Source organism: Laccaria bicolor, genomic scaffold, assembly GCF_000143565.1.
Source record: "Laccaria bicolor S238N-H82 LACBIscaffold_10 genomic scaffold, whole genome shotgun sequence".
NCBI classification, from domain to species: Eukaryota; Fungi; Basidiomycota; class Agaricomycetes; order Agaricales; family Hydnangiaceae; genus Laccaria; species Laccaria bicolor.
In genome coordinates this window covers 808005-826951 of record NW_001889881.1, presented here as the reverse complement: position 1 = coordinate 826951, position 18947 = coordinate 808005, and the positions used below count along the sequence as shown (strand labels likewise).

The following is an 18947-nucleotide window of genomic DNA, read 5'->3' as shown; positions in this document are numbered from 1 at the left end:
AGGATTGCAGCGAATTGAGGGCAGTGCAAGTCGAAGTTGAGGACGTCGTCCTAACCTCATTACATACGTATGGCAAAAAGTACTCATGTACAAGATTATCCAAATTACATCTGATTCTCAAGAAAGCGGTAAGTAGTTAGCGTATTACAGAAAAAACGGAGGTTAAGTCATGTCCAGATGAGATGAGACTACCTAATCCTAAATCGCTAAATCGAGGGTATCGCTCATGGGATCAGGGTACGGGTATAAGTAATCCTGATACTTGTACAGCTTCCAGGAGTGTAGAATGCCCTTGACGAAGACCCGTGAAACCGCTAAGATTCGGTAGACGTCCTTCGTCTGGAGGCGGAGAACCCAGGGGTTGAGGATGCTGGTAGTCGATGATGTGTTTGGTAGCTCACGTCCGTTGGTTCCAGACCATGTCCGTAATATCCCGGTGAAGTATTGATAAGGGTTGACGACGAATCAGGTTAGTGTCGAGGTCTCCAGGAACCCCTGCGAAGAGTGTGGATGTTGCTCCCAGCGTATCCGACGGCTTTTCCATGCTTGTCCCACTGTTGGTATCGCATCTCAACCCGTTCGGTCAGCGTCACAGGGATCTGGGAGTCCGAATCTCTAGGAGACTAGGCTTGAGAGCGAGGGTGCTCTCTAAAAGATTTCCGGAATACGGAGAGAACCCTTGAGCTAGCCTTCTTTGGCTGAAGGCAACAGTTTAGGCAACCGATGGCAATGATATGGAAGAAGGCTTACCGCACTTTCCGTCTGGCATAGATGACCTCCGGCTTGACCACGTTCATCTGATGGAGGATGTACCACATGGCCACGATGGTAATAAGTATGGTGATGGCTAGAACGACATCCTGCTGATCTGTCGAGGAGTCAGTGAATGCGTTCAAAAGATGGGGAAGGACAGACCAATACTTGGTGTGTGACGAGGCCGAGTAGTCTGTAAATGGTGAATACATCGACTCCGCCGAAGGACTTGGGGGCGCGTGAGACCTTCTGAGTCGTCGTCTGCATCCTTTTTGTCAGAAGAGAGAGATAGCTCCGATCTCAAGTGACTGTAATTGTCCTTCAAAACTGGTGTGGGATGAACCTCAGCATCGTCCGTCAGTGTCGGATACAAAACATGACTTTCCGCCACTGTGAGTCGCTCACTCCTGTTTCCGAACGTGTACACCCATTATCTTTATCAGTGGGTAGAATCTTCACGCACTTTCGCACCACTCCTGTACGTCTCCTGGAAAGCGGGTTCAATTTTGCACTGGTAAAGATTTTGAACGTTCAGGGTTAATCTGAAAAGAAGTGAGCCTCAGGAATAAACCCATTGAGATGAAGAGGTTGTCACCATAAAAGTGCCGAGGTAATAGAAGAGATTGAAGGCCCCGAGTGAAGAGAGCGCTAGCCGCAAGGCACGTGAGAGGCGTGACGCCGATCACAATATCTTCTTCATATCCTCTGCCTTTCATCTTCGGAAGATATTTTTATTATATTCACAACTGATGCCGTGATCAGATGCTGATGTTATTGATGAAGAAATTTTAAATATCTTCATCATATCCTCGCTGATGTTGTCCCTGAACAATTTATCAGTTTATCTCTGATTTATTCTCAATATCTTCTGTGAATAAATAGGCCAATGCCCCCAGTGTGTGACGTTGGCACGCGTAGGATCACGCACACGCTCACGCCCAAATATGAGGAGGCATGTGCGTATGATCAAGCCCAAATTTGTTGAGTCCACTCAATCTTGTAGTGTACTCCTTTTCATACAAAACCTTGTAGGGTCCGCATTTTGGGACTACAAATAAATTGTAGTGTCCACATGAAAGGTGAGGGATTCAACAGAATTTAAAATGAGAATAATAGGTACACACCTTCAGGCTTTGACTTGGCTGATGTGCATCATGTTTGGCCTTCTTTCCTAACTGCTGCCCACCCGCATAAGGATGCATGTATTTTGTGTGTTTGCTCTTTACTGGTGACCATCCCGGCTTTCGTTTCTGGCCATGAGTGTTGATTAGGTGCGACGGTTTCAACATGTGATTCAAAGATATCATGAGTTTGTTGGGATAAGGGAGGGTTTGCTTGGAGTTTCAGGATGAGGCTTGATAGCTTGTTGACGAGCTTCTCCAGCCTGTAGTAACTTGCCACCGTTCAAGTGTTTGCCATTTTACGCAATGAATCAAAAGTGCAGAAATCACTGGCATTGGGAGTGCATGCATTGAACAGCTGCAATGTGCAAAGCAAATGGCAGGGAATGATAGCCTATAGGCAGTCACAATTGTATGCATCGGCCTTCGATTGAATATATATCTCTGCTTCAGAATCCGGATTAGGACTGATGTCTGAATTGTCAATTGTTGATCATGATGCACGTTTTTGATCATTTCGAGGTCAAGAAGCCTCACAAATCACTATACACTAAGTAGTACACATCATCTATTCCATACAGCTTCACTACAACCACCTATATTCACAGAAGTGATATCTGCAAGACCTAATCACACCTAAGGACAGCCTAATGCTGCCCGTGCATCTGATTAGTAGTACTAGATCAAATGGTACTAGACTACTAAGTTGCAGAGTCCAGTCTCTCGAGCGGATTCCATGCGTTGGGTAGACAAAGAGTTTGAGGAAGCCACTGAGGCTGCATTTAATATCATCGGGAACATTTGGTCGGGGTGGTGCGTACCTTCGCATGCCGCAGGTAAGTTTGAACCAAGTTCGAACACTTACATGACGCCCATGTCACATCGTGTGACATGGGCGTCTTTCGTCAAACCACGACCACGACCACACATCAACACGTCACCACGTCACCACCACCCTCAACAACGCCCACCACCATCGATGATGCCCACCACCATCGACGACGCCCACCCACCATCGACGACGTCCACATCACCACCATCGCCTCTTCGCCCACAACCACCACAGCAACAACGATGTGGCCACGCAACATGGCAACAACGACGATGGACGGCAACGACGATGATGGGGAATCAGGTACTTGGTGAGCAAACCCATCTCGCCCCCCTTTCATTTTCTGACCGTGATGCCAGGTGCCACGTCGCCAACAGCGACGTGGCAACCAAACGATGAACGACAACATTGTCGCCGTTCATCGTTTTTGTATATACTTCACCACCACGTCGCCGCCATCCCACGTCAAGCGTTCACCACCGCAAACCCTGGCCGCCCAAAACCGACAACGACTGCCCAACAAACCACACACAACAGCCGGCAAGCGGCGACCAGGCCTCAACAAGCAACCACCGCCGAAGAACGACCACAACCCAGCACCACCGGCGAAGGATGACCAGCGCCCACAAAAATCAATCAACGAACGAACCCACGAAGACGGACGACGACGATGGCCAACAGACGAAGGACGACAACGATTGCGAAAGGACGACAACGACGACAATGTTACTGTCGTTGTCGTCCTCATTGTACACTGGAGACGAAGGTAGACGAGGCGCCCCTCTCACCACTCACATCACTAACACCAGGCCACCACCGTCGACAGCCCACCACCAGTGGGTGGTCGTCTAGCACCTCCGACGTCACCCCTCCCCAAAGGGAAGGGCATGCCGCCAGTCGGTAGCCACGTCACCACGCGAAACGACGCAAAAACGATGACGACGGCCTACAAACGACGACCGGACGACGACCACGAGACGCCGAGCACCCACCACCATGAACGACGACGGCCAGCGCCCAACAAACGATTGCGACCGCCCAGCAATGACGACAACCAAACAACAACCATAACGACGTGTGAACGACGACCAGCGCCCACAAAAAACGACGACCAGCGCCAACGAAATGACCACCAGCGCCCAGAAAGGCCCCAGAGCCACGAACGACCCAATGAGCGAGCCCGGCTACGTCTCAGTCAGCGACGTGGCAACCACGGGGGGCGGCGACGATAACGCCGTTGCCGTCGTTGTTTGATTTTTCATCCCTCCATCACACCCTTGCCCCGTTCCCTCGTCCATCCCCCTTCTCCACTCCCTCCCCCTTTTCCACTCCATCCCCCTTCTCCACTCCCTCCCCCTTTTCCACTCCCTCCCCCTTTTCCACTCCCTCCCCCTTCTCCACTCCCTCCCCCTTCTCCACCCCTCCCCCTCCCCCACTCCCTTCCCCCTGGCTCACTCCTCTTCCCTTACTCCCTTCCCCCCTTCCTTACTTTCCCCCTCCCTCATTGCCTACCAACCCCCATCCCCCCTCCCTCATTGCCAACCACCCACCTCCTTTCCCCCTCTTCCCCCCTTTGCCTACCACCCCTCTTTCATTGCTTACCAGCCCTCTTCCTCACTGCCTACCACCTCCCTCAGTCCCTCTTCCCTTGATTTGAGTTTCAATGTAGTAATGTAAATTTATGTAGTTATATTGAATAAAATGCACTTTTCTCTTCTGGATTCTACAGTAATTTATTCTGGTTCAAGATATAATTGAAAGATATATCCTGGTTCAAGATCTGGTTGAAAGATATATCCCAGATATATCCTGGTAATATATCATGGTTGAGAATGTAGTTGGAAAATGCAAAATATTGGTGAAAAATAATGTATCTTGATTCAGGATATAGTTGATAAATATATCTACTTTTGTCAGGTTAAGAAATGTTTGGCTACCCAAGAAATGTTTGTGAGATGAGGTTTAGAAATGTTTGTTGGGATAGGAAATCTTTATAAAAGGCAAAATACTTTTATCAAGTTAAGAAATGTTTGGCTACCCAAGAAATGTTTGTGAGATATTTCTTTACCAAGTTGAGGAATGTTGGGCTACCCAAGATATCTTGGGAAACATTTCTGATCAAGTCAGAAAGGTTTGGCTGGCTAAAGAAAGTTTCATAAAGATGTTTATCTGGTTCAGGATATTTTCTCCAAGTTAAGAGATGTTTCAGTTCCAAAGAAATATCTGTGAGATATCTCTCATCAAGTTCAAATATGTTTGCCTGGCTAAGAAATGTTTGAGTTCCAAAGAAATATTTGTCAAATATGTTTGCCTGGCTAAGAAAATCTTTATGATATCTTTCAGATATTTTCTACATGTTTGAGTTCTAAAGAAATATTTGTCAGATATCTCTCATCAAGTGCAGATATGTTTGCCAGGCTAGGAAATCTTTATGCTATCTTTGGGATATTTTTAACAAGTTAAGAAATGTTTGAGTTGCAAAGAAATATTTGTGAGATATCTCTCACTCACTCCACATGTTACAATAAGACACCTGCCTACATCTACTAAGAGACTAAGGTAAACTAAAAAGGATACCTTGACAGATCAGTGAATGAAGGTAGCAAATGCATAGCTAAGGGAGGATGGCCTACAGCAGACTGGGTTGGTGTGACGAAAGGTAGAGTGGTGGTGCTAAGAAAAATTATGTAAAGTCTCCGTATTCTGGTGTTCAAACATTTTGACTGTCAAGAACAAGGTGACAGCATCAGTAAGATCCCTGGGTTGACCAGGCCATTGTAAGGGAGGTGGAAGTGGAGTGTGTGAGTTTGAGGGAGGGTACAGGGTTGGATACAGATGGATGCGAGTTGAGTAAGTTGGATGACAACGTGATGTTGAATGGATTTGGGTGAAGAGTTTGTTGGGTGCAAGTGTGTGTGCAATGAACACAATTTCATTCTCCAACTGAGTCTGGGAGGTGAATCTGGGAAGACTTTTTGCGGCTGAGGCGAAAGCAAGCACAAGCTGCGCTGGAGGTGGGTGGGGGAAGACGGCGGCAGTAAGAGAAAATGAAGAGAAGTCGGTTCGGGGCATGATTACTAGAGATGCAAAGGGGAGCACAAGGTTGAAAGGGAGGAAGATTGGAGGTGAGAGGAGATGCGGTCATGGGCCAAGAAAGGTGTGGTGGAGATGGGTAAAAAAGTTGTGTTTGAGTGCCAAAACTTCACCCTAGATTCAGGGTGGTACTGAGCAATTGACTATCAACAAGAGATGAGTGCCTGAGCTTGGAGTCTCTGCCAGAACTGCAACATTGAACCCCTACCACAGGCCGGTTGTTGTTGTTGTTGTTTGCCTGGCTAAGAAATCTTCATAATATCTTTCGGATTTGGTCTACAAGTTAAGACATGTGGGGGGTTTGACTGGGGGGGATGGTAAGATGCACTTGGAGATCTGGGAGCTGAAGTAGAGGCAGAGGTGGAGGAGAGGGTGGTCAAAAAGTGGAATCATATGACAAGACCCAATGGGCAAGGAAGTAGGTAATTGTGTGCATTGAGATATTGAGCAGAGATTGGGACAAGAGAGAAAGATGGTGAGAGAGTGAGTGAACAGGGGTTTGGAGGAGAAACTTAGATGAGTTTTGAGTGGTGAACATGGCAGATAGAAGCAGGGTGTCAGTGAAAACAGACTTAGAGTGGTGAACATGACAGAGAGAAGCGGGGTGTTGGTGAAGACAACCTTAGAGTGGTGAACATGGCAGATAGAAGCAGGGTAATGGTGAGAACAAACTTAGATGAGTTTCGAGGGGGAAAAAAAAGCAATGTACAAAATGATGAGAAAACTGCACCAGAAAAACCAAGTTTTTTTCTTGAAACTGGGACCCCAGATACCCCATGACACTGGTCGGATATGTTTGAGCCATGTGACAAGGCTAAAAGATTTTTCAGCAGTGTGACATGCTTAGAATATATCCAAGTGATGTCACACCACTGAAACATTTCTAGCCACTCTGGCAAACCTCAAACATTTCTGGCCAGTTTGACTTGGCTCAAACATTTCTTACCAGTCTGACACACTTCAAACATTTCTTACCAGTCTGAAACCCTTCAAATATTTCTGACCACTTTCACTTGACTAGGATATTTTTGAACACAATTTATCTACCCAAACATTTCTGGTCACAATATTACAGGTCAAACATTTTCTACCTAATCCAATATTATATTTTCTCCCAAAGGCAAAAAAATAAATGGCCGCACAACCTATTAGCCTGGATACATTCTTACATTTTACAAGGCTAATAGCTTGTTCAAGGTGGGTGACTGAAGTGGCTACCGTCAGAGGAAGTTATCCAAGAAAGGCTATCTTCGTTTATTGGACGGAGTAACAACAAGAACATGGCGATGGCGATCTGTGCGGTATGCGCGCGGGAGACCATCAAGTCCGAAACCATTGAGCTAGCCGTCAAAGACATACCAAAACCGCGAAGACTCCGACCAGGAACATCACATCCAGCTCACGTCCTAACAAATGGCATGCTGCTCGAAAACCATGCCATCGAATCTGGACGATGCCGTTTGTGCTTGGAATGCGAAAGCCACCTTAGCAAAGACGAGACACCACCATTATCTCTCGCAAACAACATGTGGATTGGAGATATACCCTGGGAGTTGAAAACCTTAACGCTTCCAGAAAGGTTGCTTATTGCGAAGTACTACCCCGTGGCATACATTATCAAGTTGTACCCGAAAAAGGGGAATGCCCATGCATGGCCTACCGAGATGCAGAAGGGAATCAGAGGCAATGTTTCCACGTACAGGCTTGACCATGGTCAAATTGCTGGTCTAGTTGGAGGTCCCGAATTACCACCTCCTGCGGCGCTTCTATCATCCATGATCGGAGTGACGTTTGTGGGTCCAAACAACAAGATCTCCAAACAGCTGCCCGATATGCTCAGAGTACGAAGGGGCAGAGTACGGAAAGCTATTGAATGGCTTATAGCACACAACCCTCTCTTTCGGACATCTGTGATATCCGAAGAAAATCTGAATCAGCTGCCGTTGAATGGCATACCTGATGAAATTGCATTCAATGCACGAATATCGGATGATGTTGGTGCGCTTATGAGAGAGCAAGCTGGATATGTGCCAGTGGAAGATGAAGACGGTACTGTTGACGAGGGTGAGCTGCCTGAAGACGGCATTGTTGATCAGGGTATGTTGATATGTCGGAGCTGTCAGTATGTGAGACTCATCAGGTAATTAGTTGTGGATCAAGGGGTCCCCTCATCTATTTTAACGCTCGACGATGTTAATGATGTCGATGAGGAGCGAATTGAAGGTGCGCAGTTTATAATGTCTTATAAATGCTAAAATCATGAAACTCATCCACCTAACGGACAGACGTGGAACCTGCAGTCATACCTCTGCAATCGACCGGTGTCATCGATGTCAGTGGATCAAACATTACGGATAACGATCTACTCGCCCACGCTCTGTCAAACGCCTCAGATTCGTCGACAACACCCAATTTTTTCATCAGAAGAAGTAGCGCGTTTATCAATGAATACGCAAGACTCGACGAATCTGGATTGCGCACGGACGGTGGTCCCAGCAACCCCAATCATCTACTTGGATCTTTTCCAGTATTGTTTCCGTACGGAAAAGGAGGTTTTGAAGTTGCTCGAGGGAGGGACGTTTCTTATGAAGCACATTCGAGATGGAGCATGCAATATTGGGACAAACGCTTTCGTACCGACCTGAATTTCGTCTTTCAGATATTTGGCGTCATGCAAAAGCGCAGTATTTGTCGTTCATCCGTGTTGCAGATGAAGAGTTCTGTATATCATCGCCACGAAACAGCAATCCGTTCGCTAAAGCCTAACGACTTGGTTAAAGCCAGTCAGGAAGAAACCAGACGCGCACCTTTCAGCAACCCTGCAGTTCAAGCTCTTCGAACACAGCTGACCGCTGTTCGTGCAAAGGTACAAGGCACAGATGAATCGCGTCGTACTATACGTTCCAAAATATGGGGGATGACTGTCATGTTCAACCCACCAACGCTATGGGTCACCATAAACCCTAGCGATACTCAGGATCCGATAGCCCAGGTGATGGCTGGTGTTGACATTGACCTCGACAATTTCAACGCTGCAATAGGACCCGATAACACGGCGCGGTGTGCTACTATAGCAAAAGATCCTTATGCGGCCTCTAGGTTTTTTCATTTCATGGTCAAAATCATACTAGAAGAGCTATTTGGGATTTCTGGATCGAAAAGAGGCAGAGAAGTCAGCAGGAAAGTCGGCATTCTGGGAGAAGTAAAGGGATACATTGGTACTGTTGAGGCACAGGGGAGGGGCACGTTGCATCTGCACATAATCCTATGGCTACATGGAGCGCCCACCTCACAAACGATGAAAAGCCTTCTGTCGTCGCCAGCTTTCCGCGACAAGGTATGCGAATTCATCAGGGCCACTATCCATGCTGACATAGAGGAGAAGAATCATGAGGAGGTGAAAGCAATACCTAGAACACCCGACATCGCATATTCCCGACCGATCGACCCTGAAGATCCCGATTTTCATACCAAATACAAGGAGAGAGAGATTGCATTAGCGCGAGCAGTTCAACTTCACGATTGCCAACCATATTCTTGCCAGCGTATGGTGGGAAACAGGCTCATGTGCAAGAGACGCGCCCCGTTTGCGATGTCCAGTCGGGAATGGATTGAACCTTCAGGAGCTTGGGGGCCAAAACGGTACTGTGGATATTTGAACAACTGGAACCCAGTGATGTTGCAGGCCATACGATCAAACCACGATGTCAAATTGATTACGAACGCGCCCGAAACCAAGGACATAACATGGTATATCACAACGTATGCGACAAAAAAGCAGGCACGTTCAAGCAATGCATCCGCTTTATTAGCAACTAGGCTTGTCTTGCACAATAAACAGGAACGCCTAAGGCAAAACAATACAGACAGGAACAAGAGGCTGCTTCAACGGTGCGCAAACGCTTTGAGCCGTGAACAGGAGTTTAGTGCTCCTGAAGTTGTGAGTTACATAATGGGGTGGGGAGACCGCTACATCTCCCATAATTTTGCAACGATATATTGGGACAGTGTGGTCATAAGTCTGATGAAGGCTTACCCAGAACTCAGAAAGAAGAGGTTCGCCCCCTCATGGCGTTACTTTGTCTATCTAACAGCTCTATCTAGACACGATACCCGTCAAGACGATTCTGATCCATCAGAGGTGAGGCTCAATACCAATAAGACTTTCGTAATGCTGATACACACTGTTCGAAACAGAGGGAGCACAACTTAGAAGTTACTGAGTCGTCGACAAACTCTGTTGGCATTGAAGTGAGTGGAAAAAGACCACAAAACATAAATTACGTTGACCAAAGAACTAGGTCGCAAGTCCTGCTGAAGCAAGCATACACGGCCCATCAACCACAACAGAAGGAAGTTCCAACGTGAGTGTATTCAGTTACTCACCGTATCCATGCTCATTTGTTCAACCAAACGTCGCAGGGCAGAGAAACAAACGATGATGAAGCCAATAACGACGAGTTAGTTCGTATAGAGAACGTTGATGGAATCCTCACCAAGAAGGACCAAGTAAGGGACTACATGTACAGAGGAGACGGTCTAGAAGGCTATTCCTTTCTGGACCTCTTTCTCAATACATACGACGGTCTGCCTGTAAACGAAGGAAACGACAACAACGAGGAAGAGCCTACTAGAATGAGAAGGGGTCCTAGACCACATCAAAGATTTCCGTACAGAGAAGGCTCCGGCAAAGGGCGCGGATGCAGAATACTGCGTGGTGGAGGTCACGAGACTGTGCCACAATTTATAGGGCAATGGTTTCCTCGGAACGATCGACCAGACGAAGAAGACTTTTACTACGCCAGCATGCTTGCACTATTATCACCGTGGCACAGCATAAGTGACATCAAATCACAGTCGTCTTCATGGAAAGAAGCATTCGACGTCTTCAAACTATCGGCCTCCTCGAAGCAAAAAGATATGATGTTGAACATTCAATACTACCACGAGTGTTCGGACGGCGCGACGGCAAGGTCTCGTGATCCCAGACAGGCACATGGTGGCCTGTTGACGATGCGACAAATAACGTCTCAAGATGCACAAGAAAGGGTAGACGTGGAGGCGTATAGGACATTTACAGAGTGGGACGTCGAACATGCAAGGTCCGCGAGAGAATCAGAACAGTTATATCTGTACGGAGATGCTGCTATGAGAGCAGCCATGGACTCCGGCCTTTTCAGCGATGATCCGATAGAGAGCGCATTCAAACCTCCCGTAAACAGAGCTAACGAGGCCGACATGTCCATCTTCGCATCATGGTCTAAAGAGCTTGAAAAGGCAGCTGAAGAGACACCTTTGATAGCCGCAATACCAGAAGTTTGGCAGCCACCTCCAACTCTGCGAATAGTAGACGCTGAGCCGGCAGTAATACGTCAGCCAGCGGACAGACCCAGGCATCGTTCGACACGTCCAGAGCTCGCAATATTGAATACAGAACAAAGGCGCGCCCACGACATTGTGGAAAACAACCTTATAGCATATCTGAATGGTCAGCAACCAGAGCAGCTGCTCATGCTGGTACTCGGACAGGGAGGCACCGGAAAATCATTGCTCATAAGTGCCATATCAGCCACTTTTGACGAACACGGAGCAACTGAGCTACTGGCTAGGACGGCAACATCAGGGGTAGCCGCGAGTCTGATAGGGGGCAAGACTGTGCATACATGGGCGGCGATACGTGTACCAACACCTAAATCGGAAGGATGGCTGGATAAAGCGACGAAGGAAACAATAAAGCGAAGAAATACCAACATAGTGCCAACACGAACACTCATAATGGATGAATGTTCCATGATGACGAAAGGGCTGTTTACGTGCCTGTCAGAGGTTGTCAGTTACGTGAAGAGCGTGAACGGAATGGGCCATCCCACACAAGCATTTGGAGGCATGAATGTTCTTTTGTTCGGTGACTTTCATCAATTTCCTCCAGTAGGAAATACACCTGGGGCATTGTACAACCACCTCGACGAAACAGTACGAGGAACAATGGGAAGAGCACTCTTTCTCCAGTTCACCACCGTCGTAATTCTTAAAGAACAAAATAGGGTGAGAGATCCAGTGTGGAGAGGAATATTGGATAGACTGCGAGTCGGAGAGTGTGAAGAGAAAGATATGCAGGAAATAAGGAAGTTGATTGTCACGAGAAAAGATAGCGTCCTGCCAGACATGTCAAAGGAGCCATGGAAGGACGCCGTGCTGATCACTCCACGCCATGCCGTACGCAAAAGGTGGAACAAGGCTGCACTCTACAAACACGCCGCCCAGTCCGGCAACAGATTATACATTTCTCCCGCGGAAGACACAATAGGAAGGCAACGCGGGAAATTGTCAATGAAAGAGAGGGTGATGGTCGCAGGCATGAGAATCGAACAGACAGCACACCTTGCAGATAGGGTGACATTGTCTGTAGGAATGAAGGCCATGGTGATCCTTAACTTGGCCACAGACAAAGAGCTAGCCAATGGGACGAGAGGAACTATAGACGATATAATTCTCGACTCAAGAGAAGTACTCGGCGATCCTGAGGAAGATGGTTCATATCATTTGAAATACCCCCCAGCTCTAGTTTTATTCAAGCCGGACGCAGAAGTAAAACATCACTTTCAAGGGTTGAAAGACGGCGTCCTCCCCATTACACCTTCTGACAAATCATTCGGGATGACAGACGAAAACGGGAAGTCATTTACGGGAGACAGTTGGCAATGACACCTGCATACGCCTTTACGGATTTCAAATCTCAAGGTCAAACGTTGTTAGCAATATATGTGGATCTTGCGCCGCCACCTAAAGGCGGACTGTCGCCTTTCAGCGCATATGTCGCGTTGTCGAGGAGCCGGGGAAGGGATAACATCAGGCTGCTGAGAGACTTCGACGACGAGTTGTTTACCAACCATCCGTCAGAGCAACTTCGGATGGAAGATGCGAGGTTAGAGGAACTAGCCAAGCAGACTGCATCTAGATTCCCAATATAATATTACCATACTCGACCAAGATACGGAGTCTGTGGGTCCGCTTGTCTGCATTCCCCTTTATTCCTCCCCCCACAACAACAACGACGGATATTTGACATTGTTTATTTTGCGATGATAGTGAAAGCGTTGATGAGGTACAGCGAGGAACGGGTCGAGATGAGGGCGGATGCGGAGATGTGCTGTACCTGTGCAGAGTGAGGTGCCGGAGCATAGGGGCTGGGAGACATAGAGCGGGGTACATGCAAGCAAATATCTTGAAGCAAACGAATAATTACATCTTGGACGAGCAGTACAGTTATAGTCTTGTATATAGTATAAGAAATGTGCGGAAGAGCGAGATGTTTTATATGACAAGTACTATTATCTGCGCCGTTTGCCGAAGAGTGATAGGTTTCCTCCAATCTGACGTCCTGTTATTTGCGCCACGTTTACGAAAGAGTGATGTGTTTGTTCCAATCCTGAACAATATGACCTCCAGAACGTCCTATTATTTGCGCCATGTTTGCGAAAGAGTGATATGTTTGTTCCAACATTGAACAATATGACATCCAGAGAGTCCTATTATTTGCGCCATGTTTGCGGAGGAGTGACATGTTTGGTTTGCTTAGAAATATGAACCTGGGAGACCTAGCTAAAGCGAGGTGATCGTTGTGTCAGCGTGTCGCAGTAAAATTCTGGCAAAGTAAAGCAAATGGAATGGCTCCTGTCGTACCAAAATCACGCATATGTACATAGATCAGGATTCTTCAAATTGACCACTCCTCTACTTTATCAAAATGGCTTCTCAAATTCAACAACAAAGTAACCCGAGTTATTCAGCAATTTAAAAAAAGTTACAGCATGGTACGTAGTCTTCTCCTTCCGAAATTCCCTTTTCTTCGTCAGGCATCCCTCGCCGTCTGCATAAGCGTGGCACCTTTGAAGATTAGTACGAGGCCAAATTTCAAAAACGTTGTGTAAACACTCTTCCGAGTCGTAAACAAGTAAGTCGAATCTTGTCAGATCTTCTCACTCCCGCAGATAACTTTTTTTGGAAGGAAACTTCTTCAAGCGCGCCGACTTGGCGCCGACGCCGTTATAAAAGAGATTGTTTCCATCTAACTATTGTTTAGTTTCGTCCAGCAGGAACCATCGTATTCGCCTCTCCATAATGCCACCCCGCCGTGCAAAACGCGCTAAACTGGAGTCTGTAGTCGGCACGACACCCTCGACGAGAGATGTCGTCTCCCTGCCCAATCGCACATCAAACGCCGTAGAGCTGCCTGTGGAACTCTTTCTGGAAATTCTATCATACTTTCCTCATGCGCCGGTTGGGCTTCCTCGCTACGGTATAGATATCCGCAGCGCCCCACCCGTTTTTTGTTTTGAGCGCACCGACCTCCTCAGAGCTCTCTCCCAGACGTGCCGACGGTGGAGATTGATTCTTCTACCTCTGCTTTGGGAGTGCCTCGAGGTCTACCCCGTCCGATCCCGGGAACCTGTGTGGAATCTTTGGCTCGCCAGGTCATTGGAGAGGAAAAGCAAAGGCCTTGTTCGAAGCCCTCAACACGCTGCTTATGTCCAGTGCGTGCCTGTATTTCATTCATTAAGTCATTTACGATTTAACGTTAATTCTTGAATCAACAGATGCGTAAGAGTCAGACTGTCAACGGCAAAAGTCCTGCCCGCCTTTGTTAGTTGTCTTCGGGCTCTGCCCAACCTACACACCCTGTCGATTATTTTCGACCATATCGAGATGACTAGTAGCCTTAAATCGGCTTTTGAAGGCCGAACGTTTCCGAGTGTGCGAACGGCGGTTGTACCAAACGATGCTCATAGTGTTTTGAGAAGCTGTCCAGAAGTGCGAAGGGTAATCTGTAACTTGGGTGATGGAAGCACGCTTGTAAGCGCGATGGCCAAGGAATGCAGGGAAGTTGAAGTCATCGAGGGCTTTCAGCCAGATGAAAAGATGATGAAACGTTTGTCGTTTTTTTGCGATGCTTTGATTGTACGGATACAATTGATCGTTGTCTAACAGGAATCGTGAAGGCCGCGCCTAACCTTCGGGGCGCCAGGTTCTCTCGATCTATCACTCCTGTTGGTATTTTCTCTTTGGCGCCCTAGAGCTCATCTGATTCGTGATTTGCTTATTGTTTAGGCGGCTCTTCTTCTGTTATCTTCTTTGAAAGACCTGGTAAACATTGAGCTTCACACTGATGTCCTCAGTGAGGCAGCCATTGGAAATAATGCTCGCTTGGCAGATTGCATAAAAATAGCGAAAGAAATGCTTCGAAAACGCGAGGGGACGAAGTCATTGATAGTGAGCCATTTTGCTTATAAACACACCTGGTTGCATGGCTGGAGCAAGAACATCGAGCTCGATTAATTATTTTTTTGATACAAGCAGAACTTCATGGACAACCGGACATTGACATCTTGTTATCTAATTTATTAACTTTACGAGAGCCGTTTACCCACTGGCAGTACATAGTTCGTGTATTTTGATAAATATTGTGGCTCATTGACTAGATCAAGGTGACCGTGCATGTATAGGGGATGAAAGCTCTTCTTCCATTTCTCCGCTACCAGAGCCTTTTCCAGGCGATAAGATCCGCACCAGCGGCCTCCCATCCGCTGTGTGAGATACAACCAATCCCATATCTCGGTGTTGAGCTGCAAAAACGGCGTGTGAAACGGCAGGAATTGATGAGCTCCAGCCAACCACCATCCGACGATGCTCGCAAGCTGCTAAAACGAGTTTAGCTGCGGGGCAGGAATGCGCAAAAAACGAGTATACCCATCCCAAGACATCATCGACAACGCGACGCAGATTGCCAAGAGCATCATCCCGATCGTTACGACGAGGACTGAAAGGCGAATTTGTACAACAGGCTGAGAAACGGTGAGGGTGCGTTGTTTGGGGTGGGGGTATTGTGCATCTTTGACAGTCATGAAAGCCCAATGAAAGCCTGCCAGTACCGCAGCATTTACTTTGCCTTGGGTTGAACAACTGGTTGTTCAGCAATGATGGACGCTTCCACCACAGACCGTTTATACATCTTAAAAGTTTGTTCAGAAATATAGACGGGATTTTCGTTGGGCCTTACTTCTGCAACATCCATAACAGCGTTGTCGTAGTACCCCGTTGGTCCGTTTATTGGATGTTTCTTGGAACGCTCCAGATGATGTTAACCCCAAAGCAAGACGTTGGCCAGAGAGGTGTTAGTTGATGTCAAGTCGCGAAAACCGCCAGCATCTTGTACCGAACCAAAAACATGAGAGTTGATGTTATCCACTATAGCCCCTTCCTTGACAGGTCGGGTCATCGGTGGCCCATTGAGGAAGGACTGTGGCCAACAAGGAGATTTCGTCTTGTAAGGCTCGGTTGGAGTTGGTGGAGTGAACATGGAGGGACGGCGGGGTAGAGGTGGTATGAGCAGCGCCCCTGCCATGTGTTGTTCCATTCCTGACACACAAAAATCCACTGCTCCGACGCGTCATCTGGAACGTAGTTAGTAGTCAAAGAGTTGATCGAGCGGAGAACTGGCATTGGCGTAGTCCAAAGCTTGGACCCGCGCAGCTAGTTCAACAGTTGCACCGGATAGAGAGTTGAGTTGTGGACACCAATAACGAGTCGTCCAGAAACGAGTATTAGAAAATTTCCTTCTGATCCAAGAACGGTACATGGAGCGAAGGAAGACACGCAGCGATGATGCACCAAAGATGGCCCATGGTGGAACGCGACCCAGGACTCGGACCGCAAATCGATGAAATAGTCATCACCTACAAAATTACCTTGAACCATTGTCGTACAAGTTAGAGGACGGGGGGGGCTGCTTGGGCGACTCACCTTTATTCTAGAGGCACGGGCGTTTATTGCAAGGTTCATTTTGAAAATCCTTCTTGACCGCGGGGCCTGTGGAATGTCAACTTTAGATAGGAACCTCCAATCGGCGCCATGAATGGACGTGTTTTAGGTGACGGAACTACGCTTCGTTGGCTTGAGCTGCCGGGCACCGCTTGTAAACGAATTCCAAACAGGCCGCACTTTTCATAATTGACCATGGTTCAAAGAGAATGATGTACAAATGCTGAGTGGTGGTTGGGTTGTAAATACTATGTGAGCTGTAAATATGTAATAGTGGTACTAAGAATAAAGAGTGGACAGGTGGGGGAGTCATGGATATGCGTCACGTCAATGAAAACAAACTACTCAAACCACGTCTTTAAAACCCTCCCATCCCTCCCATCCCCCCCATGCCACCACCCATGCCACCACCGGGCGCCTTCTCCTCCTCACTCTCAACAACACACACCTCACTCGTCGTCAACAAACTCGCGACCCCACTCGCATCCACAAGCGCCGTCCTAACAACCTTCAAAGGATCCACAATCCCCGCCTTGATCATATCCACATATTCCCCCTTCGCAGCATCGTACCCCCACGCAAACTTGTCCGCTCCCCCGTAGGTTTTCAGAAGCGTACCAACGATAACGCTAGATTCTTCACCGGCGTTGGTCAGTATCGTTCGTGCGGGGTTGGTCAATGCCCTTCTAATAATCGCCACGCCCAATTCTTGATCAAAGTTGATTGTCGAGATGGGTTTGGCGTCGGGTGAGACGGGGGAACTCGTCGACCCAGCTGCTGGAGAACTCGTAGCGAGCTGGAGGGAGGCTTTGAGGAGGGCTACGCCTCCGCCTGGAAGAATACCTTCCTCTACAGCGGCACGGGTAGCGTTGAGCGCGTCGTCGTACCTGTCCTTCTTCTCGCCTACTTCGACTTCGGAGGATCCACCGACTTTGATGACGGCTACTCCGCCGCTGAGCTTGGCCAGCCGTTCTTGGAGCTTGCTCCTGTCAAAGTCAGACGTGGTAGGGTCCGCAACGAGTGCGCGGATCTGTTCGCAGCGGGCCTGGATGGCATCTTTTGATCCTTCGCCGTTGAGGACGATGGTGTCCTCTTTCGTGATGCTGATGGAGCCGGTGGAGCCGAGCAGGTCGACGGTCGCGCGCTCGAGTTTAATGTCGAGCTCGTCGGTGAAGACGGTGCCCCCCGTGAGGATGGCGAGGTCTCCGAGGATAGACTTGCGGTTGTCTCCGAACCCGGGTGCTTTGACGGCCGCGACTTGGAGTTGGCCACGGAGCTTGTTGAGGATACACGCTGCTAGCGCTTCACCGTCAATGTCCTCTGCGATGATGACGAGCGGACGACGGGCTTGGGCTGCTGCTTCGAGTGAGGGGAGGATATCCTGGAGCAAGGAAATCTTCTTCTCGCTCAGGAGGATGTACGGTTTCTCAAACTCGACTTTTTGCGATTTAACGTCCGTGACAAAGTAGGGGGAGATGAAACCGCGGTCGAAGCGCATGCCTTCGGTGATTTCGATCTCGTCCTCGATTGTGCGGCCCTCTTTGACGGTGATGACACCTTCCTTGCCGACTTTTTCCATGGCCTGCGCAATGAGGTTGCCGACGTGGGTGTCGCCATTTGCGGAGATGGTGGCGACTTGAGCAATCTCTGCGGTGGTGGTGATGGTCTTTGTGTTGGCGGAGAGGAACTCGACGACGCGGTCGACGGCTGCTTGGGAACCGCGGCGGAGGTCCATGGGGTTGCAGCCTGCCGCGACGTTCTTGACGCCCTCGGAGTAGATGGCGCGAGCGAGGACGGTGGCGGTTGTTGTTCCATCACCTGCGATTTCGTTTGTCTTTTGTGCAACGTCTTGGACAAGGCTGGAGGGAATGTGAGAAAAGAAGAGGACGAGGGGAAGGGGTAGTTACCGAGCACCAAGGTTCTCAAACTTGTCTTTTAAAGTGATAGATTTTGCGACAGTAACACCATCTGAGAGACATGAGTGAGTGAGGAAGAGATGACGTGTCACGGCAAGTTCTTACCTTTTGTGATTTTGGGACCACCAAACGACTGTTCGATGATGACGTTGCGACCTAAAGAAGAGTTCAGCAAGGGCAAGTAACAGTGGGTATTGAGCGTACCCTTTGGACCAAGGGTGACGCTGACGGCATTGGCAAGGACGTCGACACCCTTGAGAATGCTAGCTCTGCCCTCGTTCGAGAACTTGATCTCCTTGTGCGCACCACGAGCCAACGTGGGCTTGGCTGCTTTTGCAGCTGCACGGCGGAGAGACCTGGATGAAGTGGTCGACAGACGATGCATTTTGAGTAGTGAGTGATGGTAGTAAAGAA

The 18947-nt window shown here is 48.3% G+C and overlaps 5 protein-coding genes across 5 annotated transcripts; 2 read left to right on the top strand and 3 right to left on the bottom strand.

Moving 5' to 3' along the window:
* Nucleotides 1-198: 198 nt before the first annotated feature.
* On the bottom strand, nucleotides 199-2042 carry LACBIDRAFT_326571 (uncharacterized protein; the record flags this gene model as incomplete). Its single annotated transcript, XM_001880214.1, has 8 exons — nucleotides 199-370; nucleotides 402-554; nucleotides 751-868; nucleotides 916-946; nucleotides 1217-1295; nucleotides 1690-1801; nucleotides 1878-1895; nucleotides 1940-2042. The coding sequence occupies 8 exons, from the start codon at nucleotides 2040-2042 to the stop codon at nucleotides 199-201; spliced, it is 786 nt and encodes a 261-aa protein (XP_001880249.1).
* Nucleotides 2043-2765: 723 nt separating this feature from the next.
* On the top strand, nucleotides 2766-4358 carry LACBIDRAFT_326570 (uncharacterized protein; the record flags this gene model as incomplete). Its single annotated transcript, XM_001880458.1, has 4 exons — nucleotides 2766-3009; nucleotides 3244-3472; nucleotides 3533-3900; nucleotides 4312-4358. The coding sequence occupies 4 exons, from the start codon at nucleotides 2766-2768 to the stop codon at nucleotides 4356-4358; spliced, it is 888 nt and encodes a 295-aa protein (XP_001880493.1).
* Nucleotides 4359-5379: 1021 nt separating this feature from the next.
* On the bottom strand, nucleotides 5380-5979 carry LACBIDRAFT_296543 (uncharacterized protein; the record flags this gene model as incomplete). Its single annotated transcript, XM_001880213.1, has 1 exon — nucleotides 5380-5979. The coding sequence occupies exon 1, from the start codon at nucleotides 5776-5778 to the stop codon at nucleotides 5380-5382; it is 399 nt and encodes a 132-aa protein (XP_001880248.1). The 5' UTR covers nucleotides 5779-5979.
* A 7931-nt stretch (nucleotides 5980-13910) lies between these two features.
* LACBIDRAFT_296541 (uncharacterized protein) lies at nucleotides 13911-15216 on the top strand. The gene is made up of 4 exons (XM_001880457.1): nucleotides 13911-14333; nucleotides 14397-14728; nucleotides 14788-14846; nucleotides 14908-15216. The coding sequence occupies exons 1-4, from the start codon at nucleotides 13921-13923 to the stop codon at nucleotides 15133-15135; spliced, it is 1032 nt and encodes a 343-aa protein (XP_001880492.1). The 5' UTR covers nucleotides 13911-13920; the 3' UTR covers nucleotides 15136-15216.
* A 1759-nt stretch (nucleotides 15217-16975) lies between these two features.
* On the bottom strand, nucleotides 16976-18935 carry LACBIDRAFT_184661 (uncharacterized protein; the record flags this gene model as incomplete). Its single annotated transcript, XM_001880212.1, has 4 exons — nucleotides 18738-18935; nucleotides 18639-18689; nucleotides 18525-18585; nucleotides 16976-18476 (listed from the first exon to the last, which is right to left on the bottom strand). Exons 1-4 carry the CDS (start codon nucleotides 18916-18918, stop codon nucleotides 16976-16978), a joined length of 1794 nt encoding a protein of 597 aa, XP_001880247.1. The 5' UTR covers nucleotides 18919-18935.
* Nucleotides 18936-18947: the final 12 nt, after the last annotated feature.

Bases quoted from the DNA above. Each gene is read 5' to 3' on its own strand.
- LACBIDRAFT_296541 (XM_001880457.1), top strand. From the start codon at position 13,921: ATGCCACCCCGCCGTGCAAAACGCGCTAAACTGGAGTCTGTAGTCGGC. The intron at 14,729-14,787 runs GTTTGTCGTTTT...GTTGTCTAACAG, and splicing joins AGATGAAAAGATGATGAAAC to GAATCGTGAAGGCCGCGCCT. The intron at 14,847-14,907 runs GTTGGTATTTTC...CTTATTGTTTAG, and splicing joins TCTCTCGATCTATCACTCCT to GCGGCTCTTCTTCTGTTATC.